Source organism: Vespa velutina, chromosome 2 (assembly GCF_912470025.1).
Source record: "Vespa velutina chromosome 2, iVesVel2.1, whole genome shotgun sequence".
Classification (NCBI taxonomy): Eukaryota; Metazoa; Arthropoda; class Insecta; order Hymenoptera; family Vespidae; genus Vespa; species Vespa velutina.
The window spans coordinates 3,544,900-3,564,109 of NC_062189.1; the positions used below are offsets into that span (position 1 = coordinate 3,544,900).

Genomic DNA, 19,210 nt, shown 5'->3' on the forward strand with positions numbered 1-19,210 from the left:
AAAAGAATTGATTTTATGATTATTATTTTATATTACAATTGTTTATATTTTAATGATCTAGAGGAATTTATAGAAAGAGAAATTTTTATATGTACCGTTTAATGACTTTGCAAAGTCGATGTATAAATATAATTCTGTTTTTGTTTATTTTACTAGTGGACTAAGTGAAATTTTTTAGATCTTCCGTTCAAAAAAAAAAAAAAAAAAAAAGACAAAAAAAGAAGCTCGAAAATATACGAAAAATATTCAATTATTTCCATTTTATGTGACTAAATCGATCACTTACGAAGCAAATAGATAAGGATATGATGGATCTGTTACCGCATATTTCGTCAATTTTATCACGAATATTTTCGTACTCTCAAAACATTACGAAAAAAGTAAATATCGATATTGAAGAAGCTGTGAAGAAGAAAAAGAAGAAGAAATCTATAGTATTAGTTTAAATTAAGTTAACACGATTATAATTACAAAATGTAAATGAACTTATTTTCTGTTATAAATCATTTTTAAGATGTTCATATAATTTTGAAAATAATCTCTATCACGTATATGAAATATCAAAAAACATATATTTTTATAATGATACTCGTTAAAATTCATAATCACAAGAGTTACATTGTAACTCTTACTTTTTTAATTTTCTTTTCTCTCTCTTTATTTTTTTATATCCGGTTATAAAGGGTTAATTACATAACCTTTCATATCAATTGATTTATTTCTGAAATCTTATATTAAAATTTTGTGTGTGTGTGTGTGTGTGTGTGTGTGTGTGTGTGTGTGTGTGTGTGTGTGTGTGTGTGTGTGTGTGTGTGTGTGTGTGTGTAATAAAATAAAAAAGAAATCTTATAAATTTGATTATTAGTAAAATCGATCGAATTATATAATTCAGCCTATTTAATTTCTTTTCCTTTTATCTAATCAGTTTATTATTTATTATTCCACATAACTGCTTCATCCATAAATGTCAGAGCAAATATCTCACGACTTATTGATGTATTAAGAAAGTTTAATAAGAAAAAATTGCATGGCTCTGAGTCAGCTATAAAGTACACGTACAAATTTTTTTTCCTTGTTTTCTTTTTTAGTATAATTGACCTTTTAGAATTATAATGACCGACATAGTTTTGTTCTTTTTTTTTTTTTTTTTTTTTTTTTTTTTTTTTTTTTTTTAATGTGTACTTATAACCGTATTCTTTTTTTTCCATATTTATATAGTATTCTAGGTCGTTTGCAATCAATATATTTCATATTTAGTAAAACATTGCTACTATTGATCGTTCACGAAATAATCTGGTATCTTAAGTTTTAAAGTATTTACTTTTCCATATTACTATTTGAAAAAATAATCGTCAGATTATGTTAATATTTTTAAATTGGATTATCTCGAATAGGATCAATGACCTCCACAATTTATCAAAATGCACAATTGGCTTGATTTTTGTAAAATAATATATTTGTATAGCATGAAGTATGAATTTGTTAGTCAATTATTATAATGTCGATTGTTTCATGAATGATGCATAATAGTAATTCTTTTACAACATATTATATCAATTTGAATACAGACAATTTGAAATACATACTACTATTATATAAATATGCGAATAAAAAACTTAATAGGAATCCATTAAAAAAATCCATGGATTCCATTTCCATCGGGAAGATCGGGAGTAAAAAAAAAAAAAAAAGAAAATGTTCGCATGCCTTTGTAATTATATCTCAGAGCCGTGTGAATTATTCTTAATAAACATTTTTTCTTTTTTTTTTTTTTTTTTTTTTTTTTTTTTTTTTTTTTTTTTTTTTTTTGTTTTGTAACTTCAATCAGTTTCGTAGTATTTGCTCGTACATCTACAGGATGAGATAGCATGTATATTGCAATATTATTTTCTTCTTTCACTCGTTATATATCATTTATATATTAAATCTTGTATATATTAATAAACTTGATGAAATTAAAATTAATTCTTCTATAATTTTCTTTTCTTTTTGTTGTCTTTCTCTCTTTCTTTCTCTCTCTCTCTCTCTCTCTCTCTCTCTCTCTCTCTCTCTTTTAATTTCTCTATTTTTTATTACTCTTTTTTATTCTTTTTTTATTCATACCTATATGATATATAATAATATTATATTTATTTAGTTAATTATCATATAAGAGGAAAAGAAAAGAAAAGAAGTAAAAATAATTTGATCTACTTATCCGTCTTTCTCTTTGTATTTCTTTTTTCTCTTTTTTTTTTTTTTTCTTTCTCTTTCAAATAAAGAGACACGAGTGGGTCGAATTGACCTCGATTAGTCGAGGGGTTAAACGAATGCGACATCATCGAGCGAAGCAATGGGCTCTCGTTCTCTCTTTGTTTTCTCTCTCTCTCTCTCTCTCTCTCTCTCTCTCTCAAATATTCATCATCATCATAACTTCCGCTGCTACCAACCAACTTCCACTTACTTTTAGATCTATCCGAAGCTGTTAGAGATCCGATTTGAAATGTGAGATTATGTTAGTGGATTTGCAATTTCCTCTTACATGTAACATGGGAAAATCTCAAACGGTGTTATCGTTCTCCCTCGAGATCGAAATTTCCTTCGTTGGAATTTTCTTTCTTTTTATTTTTTCTTTGGTTTCTTTTTTTTTTTTTTCAATCTAAAAACTTCTCTCGATTTATTATGACTTTATTAAATTTAATATCATTCAGTGGTATTGTCATTTCAATATATAATTTTTATTCTCGATAATTTTCTTGATAATAACATTTATTTTTAACCATCCTCATTGTTCATTCAAACTTAATAATTTCAAGTAATTCATTTATATAATTAAATTAATTTATTTAATTGAATTATTCAATTATATAAATTAATACTAATTAATGATGTTTTCATTCTAATTTAATTTGTATTTTCTAATTTTTCTTTTTTTCTTTCTTTTTTTAACTAGAAGATTAATATTAATTAATACTGTTGTCATTTTTAATGAAATCTGTTTTCTTTTTCTTTTTTTCTTTTTTCTTTTTCTTTTTCTTTTTCTTTATCTTTTTTTTTTTTTTTAATTCTCTTCATAATTTATTCAATTTACATTCAATTACATTGACCGTTTCTTTGACCGTTCTTCATACTTTAATAAGTATAAAAATTATTTCTTTCCTTATTCCATTCTCTTTATCTTACTTTTTATTACTCTCTCTCTCTCTCTTTTTTTTTTTTTTTTTTTTTTTTTTTTTTTTTTTTTTTTTTTTTTTTTTTTTTTTTTTTTTTTTTTTTTTTTTTTTTTTTATGGAATTCAAAAGATACCTATGTAAAGCGTTTGGGGAACGATGATATTATTAGAAATGACGACATATTAATTGCGAAAGCTCGTGGAAATTTAGACTGTGGTAAGTTATTCGTGATACATAATGATATCACGAAAAGGATATGAGTCAGCTCGATGCAATGGTACGCGTAATTGAAATAGAAGAAGTATCTTTAGCGACATGTCTTTTCGACAATACTAATCTGTTTTCTTTTATGTATAGGATGTGGTGGACTATTACCGGTACTTTTGGCAATATTTTACCAATCGACTGGAGCAAATCTTATGCAAGAAAAATGCACATGCCAGCATTGAATCTTAACGAGGCACCGATTTCATTGGAAAGGTATAGATTAATAAAAAAAAATAAATAAATAAAAAAGGAGTAGAAGAAATTTCCTTTTTTTTTTTTTCGTTTTCTTTTTTTTTTTTAACTTTACCGTCATTTATTTTTTTGTTTTCTCCCCATTCGCTTTAGACCAGAATTAGAAGATTTAAGTAGCGAGGACGAAGCTGTAGCAACGGATTTGGATATGCACGCATTGATATTATCTAGCAGCACCGATACTCATAGCCCAGAGGAACCCTTGAAAACAGCTGAAGAGGTACTTCGTGAGATAGATGACATTATGCAGGTAAAATGTTCTTGAAAAATCAACGATCACAATGTTGTCCAATTAATGAGAAATAATGATCTAACGTTTACTACTCTTCTTTGTCCTCCTTTCGTTTTCTTTTTTCTTTTTTATTTTATTTTTATTTATTTATTTTCTTTTTTTTTTTTATTTTTATTATTATTTTATTTATTTATTTATTTATTTATTTTTCTTCCTTTTTTTTTTTTATATGAATATTTTAGGAGAGTCCGTCTATGGAAAGATCACCTGATTCCGATGGTTCCTTGCTTGACAGCGACGAGGCATTGGAAAGGAGTAGAGAAGTTCTTGGCTCGCCATTACATGAGAAAAGTATGGGGAAACTTTTTTTCTACTGTTTCTTCTTCTTTTACCTTTTTAAGATAAGATTCTTCAAGTATAGGGAATGTATGTATATATATCCTTTTTGAATTAACTATCTTCAAAATATTTTTATATTATCTTATCGTGTATTATTAAAAACATTCTGGAGATATTTAAAATTATCAAATGGAAGACCCTCTGTATATGTGTGTGCATATAGTTTATTTTCGAAATATTACAAAATGAAAAAAATTTCAGAATTGAAACAATTGACTTCGAATCAACTTACCGAACTATTCGGAGAAATGGAATCGCTTGTTGGAGCATTGAGCGAGACTCTCGTAGCTGAACTTGCATTAAGAGATGAGCTGGAATACGAAAAGGAATTGAAGAATCAATTTATCTCGCTTTTGTTGGCAGTACAAAATCGACGAAGACAGCATCACGTTACAAAGAAGAAAAACCAAATGCAGAATGGTACTAGTCCGTTACCGCAGCATAGGTCATTGCAAGAATCGAAATATTTGACCACTGTTATTCCATATCACACGGACAGCGGACCACCGAATAATCAGGCTCTGCAAGTCCTTATTAAAAGTAATACAATCTAATTTTTTTTTTTTTTTTTTTTTTTTTTTTTTTTTTTTTTCATCGATATAACTGTTCTGATTTAATCCTAGTTGTGTGTAAACCTCAAAATAATTTCAATTTTGTATATTTAAATTAAGTCGTTCACTTAAGCGTTACAACCCCAGGCACCTCGAACAGCTGTCGCTTATACAGAATGAGAAATTAATTTTGATCTCAAAAAGAAATACTGTATATTGTTTTGAAGCCTCGGAAATAATAATTAATTGATTCGAAAACGTATTTACAATTCTGTTATTATAAAAAAAAAAAAATCATGAATCAATGCAATAACGCAAATTGTTTTAATTGAGCTCAAAATTGGTCCAGGGATGATCTTATACACCACAGACACAATTAGGATTAAAATTAATATTCTTGTTGGACTCGATCGATCATTAAAAGTAAAATTTATAATTTTAAAGATTTTGTACTTTGTATTGTAGTATTGTATATTTGTATTAGTAAGATTAAGAATAACGATAGTAAAAAAATTGCATTTTTATTATTTTAATGTATATCTTTTTTTTTTTTTTTTCTTTTGCAGTATTGAAAGCAATTAGCGAAGATAGCCCAACTGTACCAACTTTGCTAACAGATTATATTCTCAAAGGTAAATAATCCAATGAATTCTTAATAACATATGAAGAATAATTATATTAGAAAAAAAACATTACTTGATATTTTTATCTTTCTGTTTTAGTTCTCTGTCCTACTTAGTGAGTGTGTACAGTCGATTTTCTTCGGAGATACTCAAAAGTCCAAAACAATGATTGCTCTCTTCTTCTTGCCAATGCTCTGCAACCATCATCGTACCGCGTGCGTTGTATTTGAAACAACCATTCTTGCTTCTGAGTTGTACTTTAATATTACACTCGATGTGTATTGGCTGTAGGATTAGAAGTGGTAACCTGATATTCTCATCTAGTCTTAATTTATATACATATATATACATATATATATATATATATATATATACATATATATATACATATATACATATACATATATATATATATATATTTATATATTTATATATAAAGGGTAGATCACGGGAATGTTCGTGATTTTGAATGATATTAGGAACATTGCTTGAGATAACAGGAATATTTATATATATATATATATATATCTTAAATAAATCTAGAGATTTTGAAGAATTATAGAACATGATAATATTTCATTTAAAATTTCTCTTATGGGAGAGAGAACGTTCGTTGAATGTTTACCATTCTGTTGAAGACTTTCTAATGTGTTCAGCGCGATTGAACACATTAGAAATTGATTGATTACAATATACAACACTTTCTAACTGTTCCCTATAGAAAAATCTTTTTTCAGGTTGCATTATCTACGAATTTATCGATCTTATATATATCACCAGATTTTTGAATTTGACAAATCAAGATTTTTTTATGAGTACATTTAAAGAATGTTGTGTATCGCAGTCGATTAGCCAATTTGATTAAATTAGAAAATAATGTTGCGTCAAGTCATTAGCCATTATATCGTCATTGTGCAATATCTAATGTGTTCACTCGCACTCAGAAGGATCTCCAACAGAATAGTATACATTTGATGGGACGTTCCTTTTCGTATAAAGCATTTGAAATTAACTATTATCCATATGTTATAATTCTCCAAAATCTATAGATTTATTTAAGCTATAATAAATATTCCTTCCATGTATAGCAGTGTATTCAATATCATTTAAAGTTCCCTAATTCCCTTTTGACTCGACCTTTATGTATTTATATTTATATATATAAATACATATATATATATATATATATATATATATATATATATGTGTGTGTGTGTACGTTTAATCTGTATATTGTTTCTCATAAGATTTATCACAAGTGTACATGTTTTATGGAACTACTGTGATGCATATTTATGCATAATACAAAATATATTCATTTATATATATTTATATATATATGTGTATATATATATATATATATATATATATATATATATATATATACGACACCACATGAGATTTGTATTGGTTCAGTTTTTGTAATCTTTTGTATATATAAAAAGAAATGAAGACGATACTATATCCGGATCGGAATTTATGGCAGTAGTTAAAAAGAATTAAAAATATAAATTACTTACAAATGCAAGCAAAAGCTACTTGTAGAATTAGTTTCTACTCAAAATTGCACATACATTTCTTAAGCCTAGTGTGTAAATTGTTGTAACGCCAGTATGTTTAGAAATAATCGATCGATTAAGAATGTTACGCGCAAGAGAAAACGAAATAAATAAATGAATAAATAAAAGAAATCACAATGCTAATAATAGTAGCTAGATTCAGTTTTTTTATTCTCTTCTTCGATTTACTCCCATGTACCAACAAACGTCGTTGATTCGTTCTTGCCATAAAAACGAGTATAAGTATAATTTTTGGACGATTTCGATGAACAAGGTCTCATTTTAAAGACGAAGGTTCAAGCAAGGATATGATTTTTTTCAAACTTTCGGAGTTTTTTTTTTTTTTTTTTTTTTTTTTTTTTTTTTTTTTTTTTGAAAAAATTACAAAAATTTTTGTCATAGACTAACTCGATTCTTAGGTTATCCATAAGAGGTGTATAGTTCCCTGCTTGTGCTTATAGTTCATAGTTTGTCCGTACTTGTCGCTGAAGTCGCATATATCGATCTCTTGTCTCTCTATGCCAAATAAGATAGTGATATAAAAATGTATTGAACGATCTATATGTAAATATTTGATGCATGTTAATATATAATTTTTCAAAATAGTTGATTCGAAATAGCTAATAGCTTTTTTTTTTTTTTAATATTTACGTTATCTACATGATAATATTTTTATAAATTACTAAACTAATAAATTAGGAATCGTACAGATGTGACGTAACCTCAAATTTTCGAAGCAACATTACAAAGGTAATGTTGGAAATTAAACAACTTTTTTTGTTTTAATTTCTCCTATACAAATATAATTTAAATTAATAAATTAAGGAAATGAAATCTGTTTCAGGTAAAATTTGTGTTAGAATAAGAAAATAATCTATTTTTTTTTTTTTTTTTCTATTTATCAGCATTTATTTATAAAGCATTTCAGTAACACAAATCATTTATTTGGTGCAGATGATCTCCCTTCAAACGTTAGCAAAAATTGCTAGTATTACTGGTTTTACAGTAGCTGGAATGGGATATGCATTTCGCTTCAAATTACAGAATGAGCTTCGTGAAATTAAACTGTATAAAGATGGAATGCAATATTTATACAATCATCCAAAAGCATTAGATTTGTTAGGAATTCCAATACAAGAAAAAAGAGTGAATATAAGTGATGAGAAAAAAAATGGATCAGAGAAAAATATTACTTGGCTTACAGTTCCTGTCAAGGGATCTGAAAAATCTGGGGAATTACGTATCGAAGCTTTTGTAGATGAAGATTCTGAGAAAAAATTGATTGCCAATATTTATAAGGTAGAACTGACGATTAAAGAAATACCTAATAAAGTATTTGTGATCAAAGATGACAGTTCATTTGTGCCGAATATATCATAGTTAGATTTGTAATATATTAATTATAAAAAATGACTCTAATGTAATTAATATTTGTTTATGTATATAAAAAAAAGGACATTTATGTTCGCAATAAAATAGATGTTTATTTCCATGTTATCTAAATGTTTGTAATGGCATATCAGTAATGCCTTTAGGAACTTTCAAACCACGTCTAGTATATCCTAAAGCAGCTTGTATAATATATATTGCAGCCTCTGTAGTTAATTTAACATCACGTTGATCACCGATATAAGGATTTACTTCTACTAAATCAATAGCATTTAATCTATGCGTTCTATGCACTTCTTCCATTATATGAATTGCCTCTCGAAGAGTTAATCCACCACGTACTGTTAAAAAATAAACAAGATAATGTTTATTTACAATATAATTCATAAAATTTGTATTAAATTATAAAAGTTTTATATTACATACCTGCAGTTCCTGTACTTGGAGCTTCCAAAGGATCTAGAGAATCAATATCAAAACTAACATGCAATGATTTTACTCCTTCAGGATCAATTCTGTCCAATGCCATAGAAATTGTATTATGAATACCTGAAATAGATAATTTATAATAGAGATAAAGATGGATGTTCAATTTAGAAAATAAAGGTTACCAAATCTTTCAACATCTTCCATTCCAAAAGCAGAAATACCAAATTTTTCAATAACTAATCTTTCATAACTATCTACAGATCTTAATCCAATGTAAGCCACATTTCTAATAGATAACCTGAAATTATATATACACACATTATATATGTTCTGTCATAGAACATAAATATTATTCGTTTCATGTTAAAATAAATTCATATTTATTTAATGTTTAAATAATTAAAGACATAATATATAAAATTACATTGGTTGTTGCCAATCCATTCCAGGTAAATGTGGCCAGTAATCAGAAAGTTCAGTTGTTAATAATGCTACAGGCATTCCATGAACATTTCCACTTCCACTAGTTTTATTAGTATTTAAATCAGCATGCGCATCGACCCATAGTACTGCAACATCTTTCATTGCCTATAATGATAAAAAGTTAATTTAATGTCTATTATATATTATTCGTTGAAAACAAATTATTTTTTTTTAAAGCATACTTTAACATGACCATCTATAGTACCAATGCCTACGCTGTGATCTCCTCCAAGTGTTAATACACATCGTCCATCATTTAATATTTGTTGAACTTGTTCAGATAAAAGTCTAGTACATGCTGCTACATCTCCTAAATGTGTCATATTATTTACATCACTTGTACCTTTTGCTTCATATTTTATATCTCCATAATCTTGGACATCTAAACCTATTAGAAATATATAATTTTTAAATAGATCTGTAATTTAAATATTTACAATGAAAATTAATTACCTAATACTTCTAATTCTTTTATAAGACCAGTTTCTCTGATTACTTTAGGACCTAGGGCAACACCTTCCTTTCGCTACAACATATTGAGAAAAAGAAAGAGTATTTAATATTTATAACTTATTCATAATTATTATCAATAAAATGAGATATTATAATTTAAATATACCTGTCCTTTTTCAAAAGGCACGCCAATTATACCAACTTTATTATAATTACGTGCACTAAACATTCTAATAATCGTTCGAAATTGAGGTAACATTTTGTTTACACGTTCTATCTACGATATACGAATGAAAGTTTAGATGAAAATTTTTTTAGAACTATCGAGATTATTATACTTTGACCTATAAATATGATAAAACATGTGCAGCATCTTATAAAAAAGATGTATTACAACATATTTCTGATATGATACTAATGACGGTTACGCAACATACTTAGTATTGACTTCGTTTATAATCCATATATATTCTCGTTAAAATTTATATAAAATGATATTAAACCAACGATAAATAAATATTTATTTAATTTTATCAATTACATTTAATTATACATGGTAACAATTATAAATATAAAACTGTGCTTGTTGATAAAAGATGGTATTATAATTGAGATTTTAATAATGTTATAGAACATTTTTTTCAGCGCTCTTTTGTATAAAGGGAAGAATTCTCTATAAAAAAAAAAAAAAAAAAAAAAACAAAAAAAAAAAAAACAAAAAATTGTATGTACTTTTCAAAATAAGCTATTTTAAAAATAACAAATTTTATGTTATTTTCTATAAATTTATTTAGGTCCAAGCATATTTTCAGGTCTGACCCATTGATCAAATTGTTCAGCAGTAATTCCATTTTTCAATGCAGATTCTTTTAAAGTACTTCCTTCTTTATGAGCCTGTTTAGCGATAATAGCAGCCTAAAAAATATTTTTTGTCAAATTTATGCATCACATTAGTTTATATTAATTATTATAATGAAACAAACGTACCTTATCATATCCAATGTGTGGATTAAGAGCAGTAACTAACATTAAGCTTTCGTTCAATAATTTGCTTATATGATCCTTATTTGCTTTTATTCCAACAACACAATTCTTTGTAAACGATACAGCAACATCTCCTAACAATCTTGTAGATCGTAATGTATTGGCTACTATTACTGGTTTAAATGCATTAAGTTCGAAATGACCATTACTTCCAGCAATAGATGTGGCAACAAGATTTCCCATCACTTGACAACAAACCATTGTAACTGCTTCGCATTGAGTAGGATTAACTTTTCCTGGCATAATTGAACTGCCTGGTTCATTTTCCGGTAAGGATAATTCTCCTAAACCGCAGCGAGGACCACTTCCCAAAAATCGAATATCATTTGCTATCTGATAAGTGAATAAAAATAAGTTTATACAAATTGTATGTTACATAATTAAAAAAAAAAAAAAAAAAAAAAAAAAAAAGTAAAAGAAAAAGAGAAACATGTATACCTTCATCATAGATACAGCAACTGTATTTAATGCACCATGTACTTCAACCAGAGCATCGTGCGTAGCAAGACCTTCAAATTTATTTGATGTTGGGACAAATGGTAAATTAGTTAACTTAGCAATTCCTGCAATTGCCTTTTCACTAAATCCTTTTGGCGTATTTAATCCTGTTCCAACTGCTGTACCACCTAATGCTAATTCATATAACCGTGGAAGAGTATCTTTAACTCTACAAATTCCATTTTGAATTTGTGTCGCATAGCCTAAAATTAAAAATCTTATATTAGATATATGCTAATCAATTTTCAATTATTTACATTTCTTTGATCAAATTTAAAACCTGAAAACTCTTGTCCCAATGTAAGAGGTACTGCATCTTGTGTATGAGTTCTTCCAATTTTAATTATATTCTTCCATTCTTCTACTTTTGATTTTAATGCCTCTAATAAACATTCTAAACCTGGCAGAAGTACTTTGTTAATTTCTAACGCTACAGCTATATTCATTGCACTTGGAAATGTGTCATTAGAACTTTGTGACTTGTTTACATGATCATTGGGATGAACTGGTATTTTTGATCCAAGTTTTCCACCAAGTAATTCAATTGCGCGATTGGAAATCACCTATTTAACATATTTTTGAGAGAGAGAGAGAGAAAAAAAATAAAGAAAAACTATATGAAAGCATTACAAGTATATTATAGAAGCTTAAATATGTTAAGTTAAATATGAAAAACAAACCTCATTAACATTCATATTTGTTTGAGTTCCAGAACCTGTTTGCCAAATCACTAATGGAAAATGTTCATTATAAAGTTTACCACTTATAACATCATCAGCAGCCTTACTAATCGCATCAGCGATTTTTGGGTCCAACCCAAATTCTTTATTTGCTTCGGCTGTAGCTTTTTTTAATATTCCCATTGCAACAATAATGCCATACTAAAAAGATCAATAAATGTTTATAAAAAAAAAAAAAAAAAAAAATTATTATTAGTAAAAATTAAATATATTAATACAACGGATATATATTTTTATAAGAATTTAAATATATTTTAATATAAAAATATATCTTACAGGCATGCGTTCAAATGAATCTCCAATGGCAAAATTCATCATCGATCGTACAGTCTGTGCTCCATAATACTTATCATTAGGAACTTTTAATTCTCCAAATGTATCTCTTTCAATTCTGTATCCTTGTTTCTCACAATTCTGGAACAATTATTGAAAGCTTAATATATTAATAAAAATAATATCATACAATTATTTATAAAAGTAATTTTACCATCTTTGAGTTAGTTGATATATATTAATAATAACAATAAAAAGTATGTGTTTATCTCAATATGGAAGCTGTGGAAGTGAAGGATAAAAGAATATGTAATCATGTGAATTATGAGATAAATGGTAGAATAAATGTTGGTGATAATATGTGTGACCATACATAATCAGTATTATGTAGAGTGATTAAACAATTTATATGGACGAAAGCAATTGCACATAAATAATATAGATAATATTTTATAACTTTTGAAATAAGATAGATTAATACTTAAGCGATTTCTTTTTTTCTTTTTTTTTTTTTTTGTAGAAAATTTTAAAGTAATATGTACGGATTATCCAACTTTACATAATTTATTGAAGATAATTGAAAAGAGATTGCTAGCATTTGTTTCGCTTTGTCTTTTTTTTTGTCTTTCTTTTTTTTTTTTTTTTATCATTCAAATGACAGAGACATCTTTATTAAATATTAATTAACATATCATTATCCTTTTTAACACAAATATTATACACTAAATAAATAAATAAAAATCGATATCCTTTTTAGAAACGCCGTGAACAATTTTATCTTAAGTTGGCACTTGAATGATTACATAAAACCAGCATCTCATTTGTTATCACAAAAAAAAATACTAATTTCCACTTTTTTTTTTTTTGTTCCTTTGTAACACGGATAAAAGAATCTTTGATGTATGTTTTGTTTTTTGTTTTTTTTTTCTTTTTTTTTTTTTTTTTATAATTATATATCACGTTTATACCGTTACAATGTCATTCAAATTTAATTTAATACCTGTCTACTGTTGCACGTTCGTGATGTGCTTAAGGACAATCTTAAATTAAGAATTACTGGAAGATCTTTGAAATGACAAAGATTTAAAATTCGGGACTTGAAAATATTTAATGCCATTTTTTTTTTATGGGTTTACTGCTATTTAAATTAGTTCACTATTTATATATACATATATGTATATATATATATATATATGTGTATATATATATGTATGTATGAATAAACGTGATGTATCTCTGAATGTCTCTTAATTTTTCTAAAGGAGACGATGAACGAGACGGCACTTATACGATAGTCAATAAGATTGAACGGAATGTATACTCGTAGAAATAATAAATAATTTGTGATTGTGTTAACAGGCGGCGCTGAAGTCGGCTATTATATTAGGTTGGAAATTATGAAACGGGCGTTTTTGTTTAGTTATTTATTTTCATTCAATGATCGTTTCATAGTTTCCAATCTGATATATATAAGTATCAGGTTGGAAACTATGAAACGGGCGTTTTTGTTTAGTTCTTTTATTTTCATCCAACGCCCGTTTCATAGTTTCCAACCAAATACAATTTTGGTTAATTTTTGTTTTTTTTTTTTTTTTTTTTTTTTTTTTTTTTTATACGTATTTCATTATTTTAAATAATTATTGATCGAAAATTATTAATATACACGTAGAAGATAATTAAATGAATATTAAAATTTATATATACGATGGGGAAATAAATCACTAGAAAATAAATATACAATGGATATGATCGAAAAGTATAGGAAATGGTAGTGCGCGAGACGTAATTTTTCTTTTTTCTTTTCCTTTTTTTCTTTTTTTTTAAGTAAAAAAAAATATAAATTTATACGAAAGAAAATTATTTCGAATTTTTCTTTTCCTTCGTAAAGCTTATCTTATAAATTTAAATGTCAAACGATAATTTATATTTCAAAGAATTTGAGAAAATATCGATGAGAATAGAAATAGGGAATTATATTCCGGCGGAAGTTGTACCTTCATTGGAAATATATCCCATCGTTTATAATACTTATTATATATTTTTTTTTTTTGAATACGAACGAATGTCTACGTTACTTGAAAGATTTATATATATCGTTAATATCAATGTGTAAAATAAATAAATAAATAAAGACAATAAATAAAGTATATCTTCAATATGTATCAATAAGAGAATAATAATTTTTATAATTGATGATTTTTTAATTGATATTTATATATAAATCTAATAAAAGTGTGTATATTACAAAAATTATTGAAGATGAGTGTAGATACTACGTTACATAAGGACGAATGGTAAATGATAATTAACATTTTTTTTTTGTTTTTCTTTTATAAAATTATTACAATATCTATTAAATAGATAAAATATCAATTTATTTATACGCATATACAGCCAAACTAACAGTATCAATTGTAAAAGAACAACGTATATGGATTGGGATGAATATTTTATGGCCGTAGCATTTTTAGTTGCAAAACGTAGTAAAGATCCAATTACTCGTGTAGGAGCATGTATAGTTGATAATGATAACAAAATAGTAGGTGTTGGATACAACGGTATGCCCAGAGGTTGTAGCGATGATATATTTCCTTGGGAAAAAAATTCTGTCAATAAATTGAATGAAAAAAGGCTATACGGTAAGAATATGGCATTGGTATTGTATTATTTCAAAATTAATTAATTAATGATAATAATTTATCTTTACAGTGTGTCATGCAGAAGTTAATGCTATCTTGAACAAAAATTCTAATAAATTGAAGAAATGTAGAATGTATGTTGGTCTTTTTCCATGTAATGAATGTGCAAAAGTAATTATACAATCTGGATTGAAGACTATTATTTACATGTCAGATAAATACAGTCATAAAATTAAAACCATAGCAGCAAAAAGAATGTTTGATGCCGCAAAAGTTATGTACATGTATGCTTTTAATTTCTTTTTTAAATTATTATACTTAATGGATATTTAAAATATTAAAATTTATTTTGCTTTTTATTATAGACAATATATACCTAAGAACGATAAAATTGTGATTGATTTTAATGAAATTAATTATTTTTTAAATATGGAAAGTTTGGAATCTGACATTGTTGAGATTGGCTATGACGTACAGAATCACAATGATAACTACTGTGATGAATCAACTTTATCATTGGAAAATGATAAAACTTCGACGAGTGCAGAGAAAATCGATGAAGCGAGCGAAGAGAGAAAAAAAAAATTCAATTGAAATGAAAAGTTTAATAAAATAATATTTTTATATAGATTATGTATATATTTGTTTATTTATTATTTATTTTCTTCTTGACATGGTATAGGTCAAATCTTATTTAAATAAGAAGTCACCATGAAGTCACAATTGTGACTTACTGCTGCAAAGATTGGTATTCTCAGAAATATCAGTCAATATTTACATATAAAATTTAATGAAGAATAGGTACAAACGCAGATAGAGAATACCACTTCTTTTAATTTTTTTTTACACATATAGTTACTTTTATTTTCCACTTTTATCGGTTCAGTGGATATGTAAGAAATAAATAAACTAATGTACAGAAAATGAATTAATTTTTGTAATAATACAAGTATAATATTAAGTATATATAACACAGTAGTTTTTCTTTTATGAATTATCTGCTGTACAAATGTAATGGATGAGAAAGGATATAGTATGGCATGATAGAAGCATGTAGTACAACTTCTTTGAAACAGTAAAATAAGGACAATTGAAACTACATGTTTAATGTCTCTATATCGTTATAGTAATAGAATGATTGTAAGTCCAAAGTTTTATATATATTTATATATATATATATTTATATATATATATATATAAGTATATATGAATATGCTTATGTACATACTATACATGTGAAAATTCATTAAAATTTAAAATGTCTTTTCTTTTTTTTTTTTTCTTTTTTTATCGTTTGTTAGAAATTTAACAAGAAAAAGTATATTGTGAAAGAGGACTGTTCCATGAATTAACTGTATGAAGAAAAGTGTACATAATAATTTTCTTTTTCCATAAACATTGGAACAATGTAATTTATATAGGATATAGGTAAAATATTTACATCTATATCTTATCTAAATCAAGAATCAAGGCAAGGACTAAAGGCAAATCTGGATTTAACATCTGAAAAATATGTGCGATCCTTACTCAGCATTATTTATTTTTCTAAATTATTTATGAGCGTGATAGAAATTTTCATGACCAGAGGTAACAACTTTCGCTAAAGATTGGAGCAATTAATATATAAACCTTGTTTGAGAGATAGAACAGTCACATATAGAAGTTGCGTTGTATTTTAAAAAAAAAAAAAAAAAAAAAACAAAAGAAAAAAAACAAAAGAAAACCAAAAAGAAAATAAGAAAAAAAAAGGAAAAAAAAAATATATATATATACCAAAACGAATAACATAACAGTTAACGCATTAATTCATCGATAAAGATGCATCGTTGGAAACTTACGAAGAAAGATGATACTCGATGTATCATAGAATTTCGAAGGTAATTTTCTACACTGTATAGAAATATTTAATATATAATTCGTTATTCAAGCTGTGACAATATGTATAATGATCAGATGACTACCGATGAAAACGAATGATACTTACAGATAAGATGCTTATTTGTAGCATTAATTGCATAGCCCTGAGAACACATACCATGCATTTACAAAATGAACAGCTTTTTTTCTTTGTTTTTCTCTTTTTTTTTCTTTTTCTTTTTCTTTTTTTTCTCTCTTTTCTTTTTTTTTTTTTTTTTTTTTTTCTTTTTAAAAGTTGTGTGTATCGTTTTGCGATTATTTGATAATATTTTCATACAAGATTCCATCGATTTCTATATCTTTTATATTCGATATTTAGCATTTTCAAATTGTGGGAGGATAGACTTTAAGTATAATAAATATTGTTAATATTATAATTGATTACAATTGGACGTAGCTATCTTACGAGACGTTCGCGAATTTATCATGGAACGTGTATGTGAATCATAGCACGTCCATACAGAATAATAATTTCTCGACTGAAAGAAAAAAAAAAAAAAAAAAAAAAAAATATCCTACTATACCATGGAAAATAGATAGAGACTGGAGATAGATTATATATTGGCAAAGTATTGCTGGAAGTATGTACAAAGATTATTATTATTATTATTATTATTATTATTATTATTATTATTATTATTATATTATTATTATTATTATTATTATTATTATTATTATTATTATTATTATTATTATTATTATTTTATTATTATTATCATCATGATCATGATCATGATCATGACCACTGTCGTCATCGTAATCTTCATCGTCATCATCATCATGAATATCATCGTTAACATTATCGTTATCGTTATCTTGGTAATTATCATTCTACGATATCGATGCCATATTTTAAACTGAGAAACCTTCGCTAAGAAAGAATTGTAACTTATGAGTATCTATTTAAATATCTCAGACGAAAGCGAGGTAATCATAAAGATTCTCGATTTATACCGGTAGGCTTCACTGTTATTTTTATTAAAACTCCTGTAATCCTGTTAACACATACAGATGCATGATATTCGTTTATCGACACTTATTGATTTCAATTTATAAGATACTTTGGTAATTTGCGTATACAATACGCACAGTTTAATGATTCTTAATAGTAACTTTCACAGAGACTTTCGTAGATGAGCACAACTACTTTTTCATTTAATAAACTGTTCGATGGAATATCATCAGGGTCTCCAATCAAAACGCAGATCATTACCCTGAACGAACGAACGAACGAACTAATCAAACACGCGTGTGTATTTTCTTTGTTTATTTATTTATTTGTATGTATATATGTATGTATGTATGTATGTATGTATGTATGTATGTGTATGTATGTATGTGTATCTGTCTGTCTGTGTCTGTTTATCCGTGCATGTGTATGTATATTTTGTTTTCTAGAGAAGAAAAAACATTAGAAATATCGCATATTCACTTGATTTAACCAGTTCACAAGATGATGTAAGACGAACCAGAAGAATTAGTCAGTTTATACGATATGGAACGAGGTCCATTCAACTGCAGCGACGGACATGCATGGTACAGTTTTAATCGATGCTCGATGATAGTCTAAGTTTACGCGGACTCTACACAGTAGAGTGTAATATTTAGGCATCGCTGGAGACAGTACATCCCTTAATATTTGAGTAGAAATACTCATTAAGCGCGCGCGTTATGAATGTATACAAGTCTTGTTTGTTTGTTTCTTTGTTTCTTTGTTTGTTTGTTTGTTTGTTTTTTTTTTTCTTTGTACCAATACGTTAGTCTTGCACGTCTTATTTTACACACTGCACCGCTCCCCATTCCCTACCCCCTTTCCTATCCACTTCTCTATAAATCCCCCCCCTCCCTACCCACCCTACCCAGTACACTGTTATTAATATTCTTCACTTTTATAGCCAGTCCTCTTACGGTAATATTTAAGATCGTCGAGCTCTCTTGAGAAACTAAGAGCATTTTGATCAATTTGTTCCAATTCTTTCATTCTTTCTTTTCTTATATTTTTTCTTCTATAATATTAATCTATGCCAGTCCTTCTGTTAAATTATATTAAAATTCGGGACCTTATTTAGGAGTCTCTCTCTCTCGGTGCCGTCACATCTCGTCTTATTACAATTGATTAAGTTTCTTTATCCAGCACCGTTCCAGCCACTGTTCCATTCACTGTTTTACACTATATGTAGAAGATCTAGGAACAGCCATGGACCTATGGTACATACTGTCGCTACTTGTCTCATTGATTATTCGCCAATTCTGTCTCTCTCTCTCTCTCTCTCTCTCTCTCTCTCTTTCTCTCTCTCTCTCTCTCTCTCT

General features: G+C 26.9%; 6 protein-coding genes across 16 annotated transcripts in view; 3 read left to right on the forward strand and 3 right to left on the reverse strand.

Annotated features, from left to right (window-relative positions):
• Window positions 1-7,184, forward strand: part of LOC124957743 (fasciculation and elongation protein zeta-2) — a 15,954-nt gene extending 8,770 nt beyond the window's left edge. For all 3 annotated transcript variants that reach the window (XM_047514984.1, XM_047514985.1, XM_047514986.1), the window contains 6 exons: window positions 3,510-3,632; window positions 3,765-3,921; window positions 4,146-4,254; window positions 4,504-4,842; window positions 5,420-5,485; window positions 5,576-7,184. In XM_047514984.1, coding sequence (XP_047370940.1) covers window positions 3,510-3,632; window positions 3,765-3,921; window positions 4,146-4,254; window positions 4,504-4,842; window positions 5,420-5,485; window positions 5,576-5,592 — 811 coding nt within the window. In that variant the 3' untranslated portion in view covers window positions 5,593-7,184. The remainder of the gene's footprint in view (window positions 1-3,509; window positions 3,633-3,764; window positions 3,922-4,145; window positions 4,255-4,503; window positions 4,843-5,419; window positions 5,486-5,575) is intronic.
• Window positions 6,728-9,633, reverse strand: LOC124957744 (arginase-2, mitochondrial-like). The gene is made up of 4 exons (XM_047514987.1): window positions 9,278-9,633; window positions 9,036-9,151; window positions 8,851-8,973; window positions 6,728-8,765 (listed from the first exon to the last, which is right to left on the reverse strand). Exons 1-4 carry the CDS (start codon window positions 9,436-9,438, stop codon window positions 8,530-8,532), a joined length of 636 nt encoding a protein of 211 aa, XP_047370943.1. The 5' UTR covers window positions 9,439-9,633; the 3' UTR covers window positions 6,728-8,529.
• LOC124957745 lies at window positions 7,566-8,532 on the forward strand. Of its 3 annotated transcripts, XM_047514991.1 has the most exons (3): window positions 7,566-7,785; window positions 7,861-7,879; window positions 7,990-8,532. In XM_047514991.1, exon 3 carries the CDS (start codon window positions 7,990-7,992, stop codon window positions 8,413-8,415), a length of 426 nt encoding a protein of 141 aa, XP_047370947.1. In that variant the 5' UTR covers window positions 7,566-7,785; window positions 7,861-7,879; the 3' UTR covers window positions 8,416-8,532. The 3 variants fall into 3 exon arrangements, with proteins under 3 accessions (XP_047370947.1, XP_047370945.1, XP_047370944.1); XM_047514989.1 differs by lacking the exon at window positions 7,861-7,879 and having other exon boundaries at window positions 7,941-8,532; XM_047514988.1 differs by lacking the exon at window positions 7,861-7,879 and having other exon boundaries at window positions 7,567-7,785.
• Window positions 9,498-10,018, reverse strand: LOC124946741 (arginase, hepatic-like). Its single transcript, XM_047487903.1, has 3 exons — window positions 9,956-10,018; window positions 9,790-9,862; window positions 9,498-9,724 (listed from the first exon to the last, which is right to left on the reverse strand). The coding sequence occupies exons 1-3, from the start codon at window positions 10,016-10,018 to the stop codon at window positions 9,498-9,500; spliced, it is 363 nt and encodes a 120-aa protein (XP_047343859.1).
• On the reverse strand, window positions 9,617-13,660 carry LOC124957742 (fumarate hydratase, mitochondrial-like). Of its 6 annotated transcripts, none has more exons than XM_047514978.1 (9): window positions 13,345-13,660; window positions 12,348-12,485; window positions 12,012-12,212; window positions 11,612-11,894; window positions 11,272-11,534; window positions 10,777-11,166; window positions 10,522-10,704; window positions 9,790-9,862; window positions 9,617-9,724 (listed from the first exon to the last, which is right to left on the reverse strand). In XM_047514978.1, exons 1-7 carry the CDS (start codon window positions 13,459-13,461, stop codon window positions 10,576-10,578), a joined length of 1,521 nt encoding a protein of 506 aa, XP_047370934.1. In that variant the 5' UTR covers window positions 13,462-13,660; the 3' UTR covers window positions 9,617-9,724; window positions 9,790-9,862; window positions 10,522-10,575. The 6 variants fall into 6 exon arrangements, with proteins under 6 accessions (XP_047370934.1, XP_047370938.1, XP_047370939.1 ...); XM_047514982.1 differs by adding an exon at window positions 12,559-12,626 and having other exon boundaries at window positions 9,617-9,862; window positions 9,956-10,704; window positions 13,345-13,659; XM_047514983.1 differs by lacking the exon at window positions 13,345-13,660 and adding exons at window positions 12,559-12,626; window positions 12,904-13,281 and having other exon boundaries at window positions 9,617-9,862; window positions 9,956-10,704.
• A 426-nt stretch (window positions 13,661-14,086) lies between these two features.
• Window positions 14,087-15,620, forward strand: LOC124947311 (deoxycytidylate deaminase). Of its 2 annotated transcripts, none has more exons than XM_047489305.1 (4): window positions 14,087-14,638; window positions 14,739-14,983; window positions 15,054-15,267; window positions 15,421-15,620. In XM_047489305.1, the coding sequence occupies exons 1-4, from the start codon at window positions 14,604-14,606 to the stop codon at window positions 15,575-15,577; spliced, it is 651 nt and encodes a 216-aa protein (XP_047345261.1). In that variant the 5' UTR covers window positions 14,087-14,603; the 3' UTR covers window positions 15,578-15,620. The 2 variants fall into 2 exon arrangements, with proteins under 2 accessions (XP_047345261.1, XP_047345260.1); XM_047489304.1 differs by having other exon boundaries at window positions 14,093-14,638; window positions 15,349-15,620.
• Window positions 15,621-19,210: the final 3,590 nt, after the last annotated feature.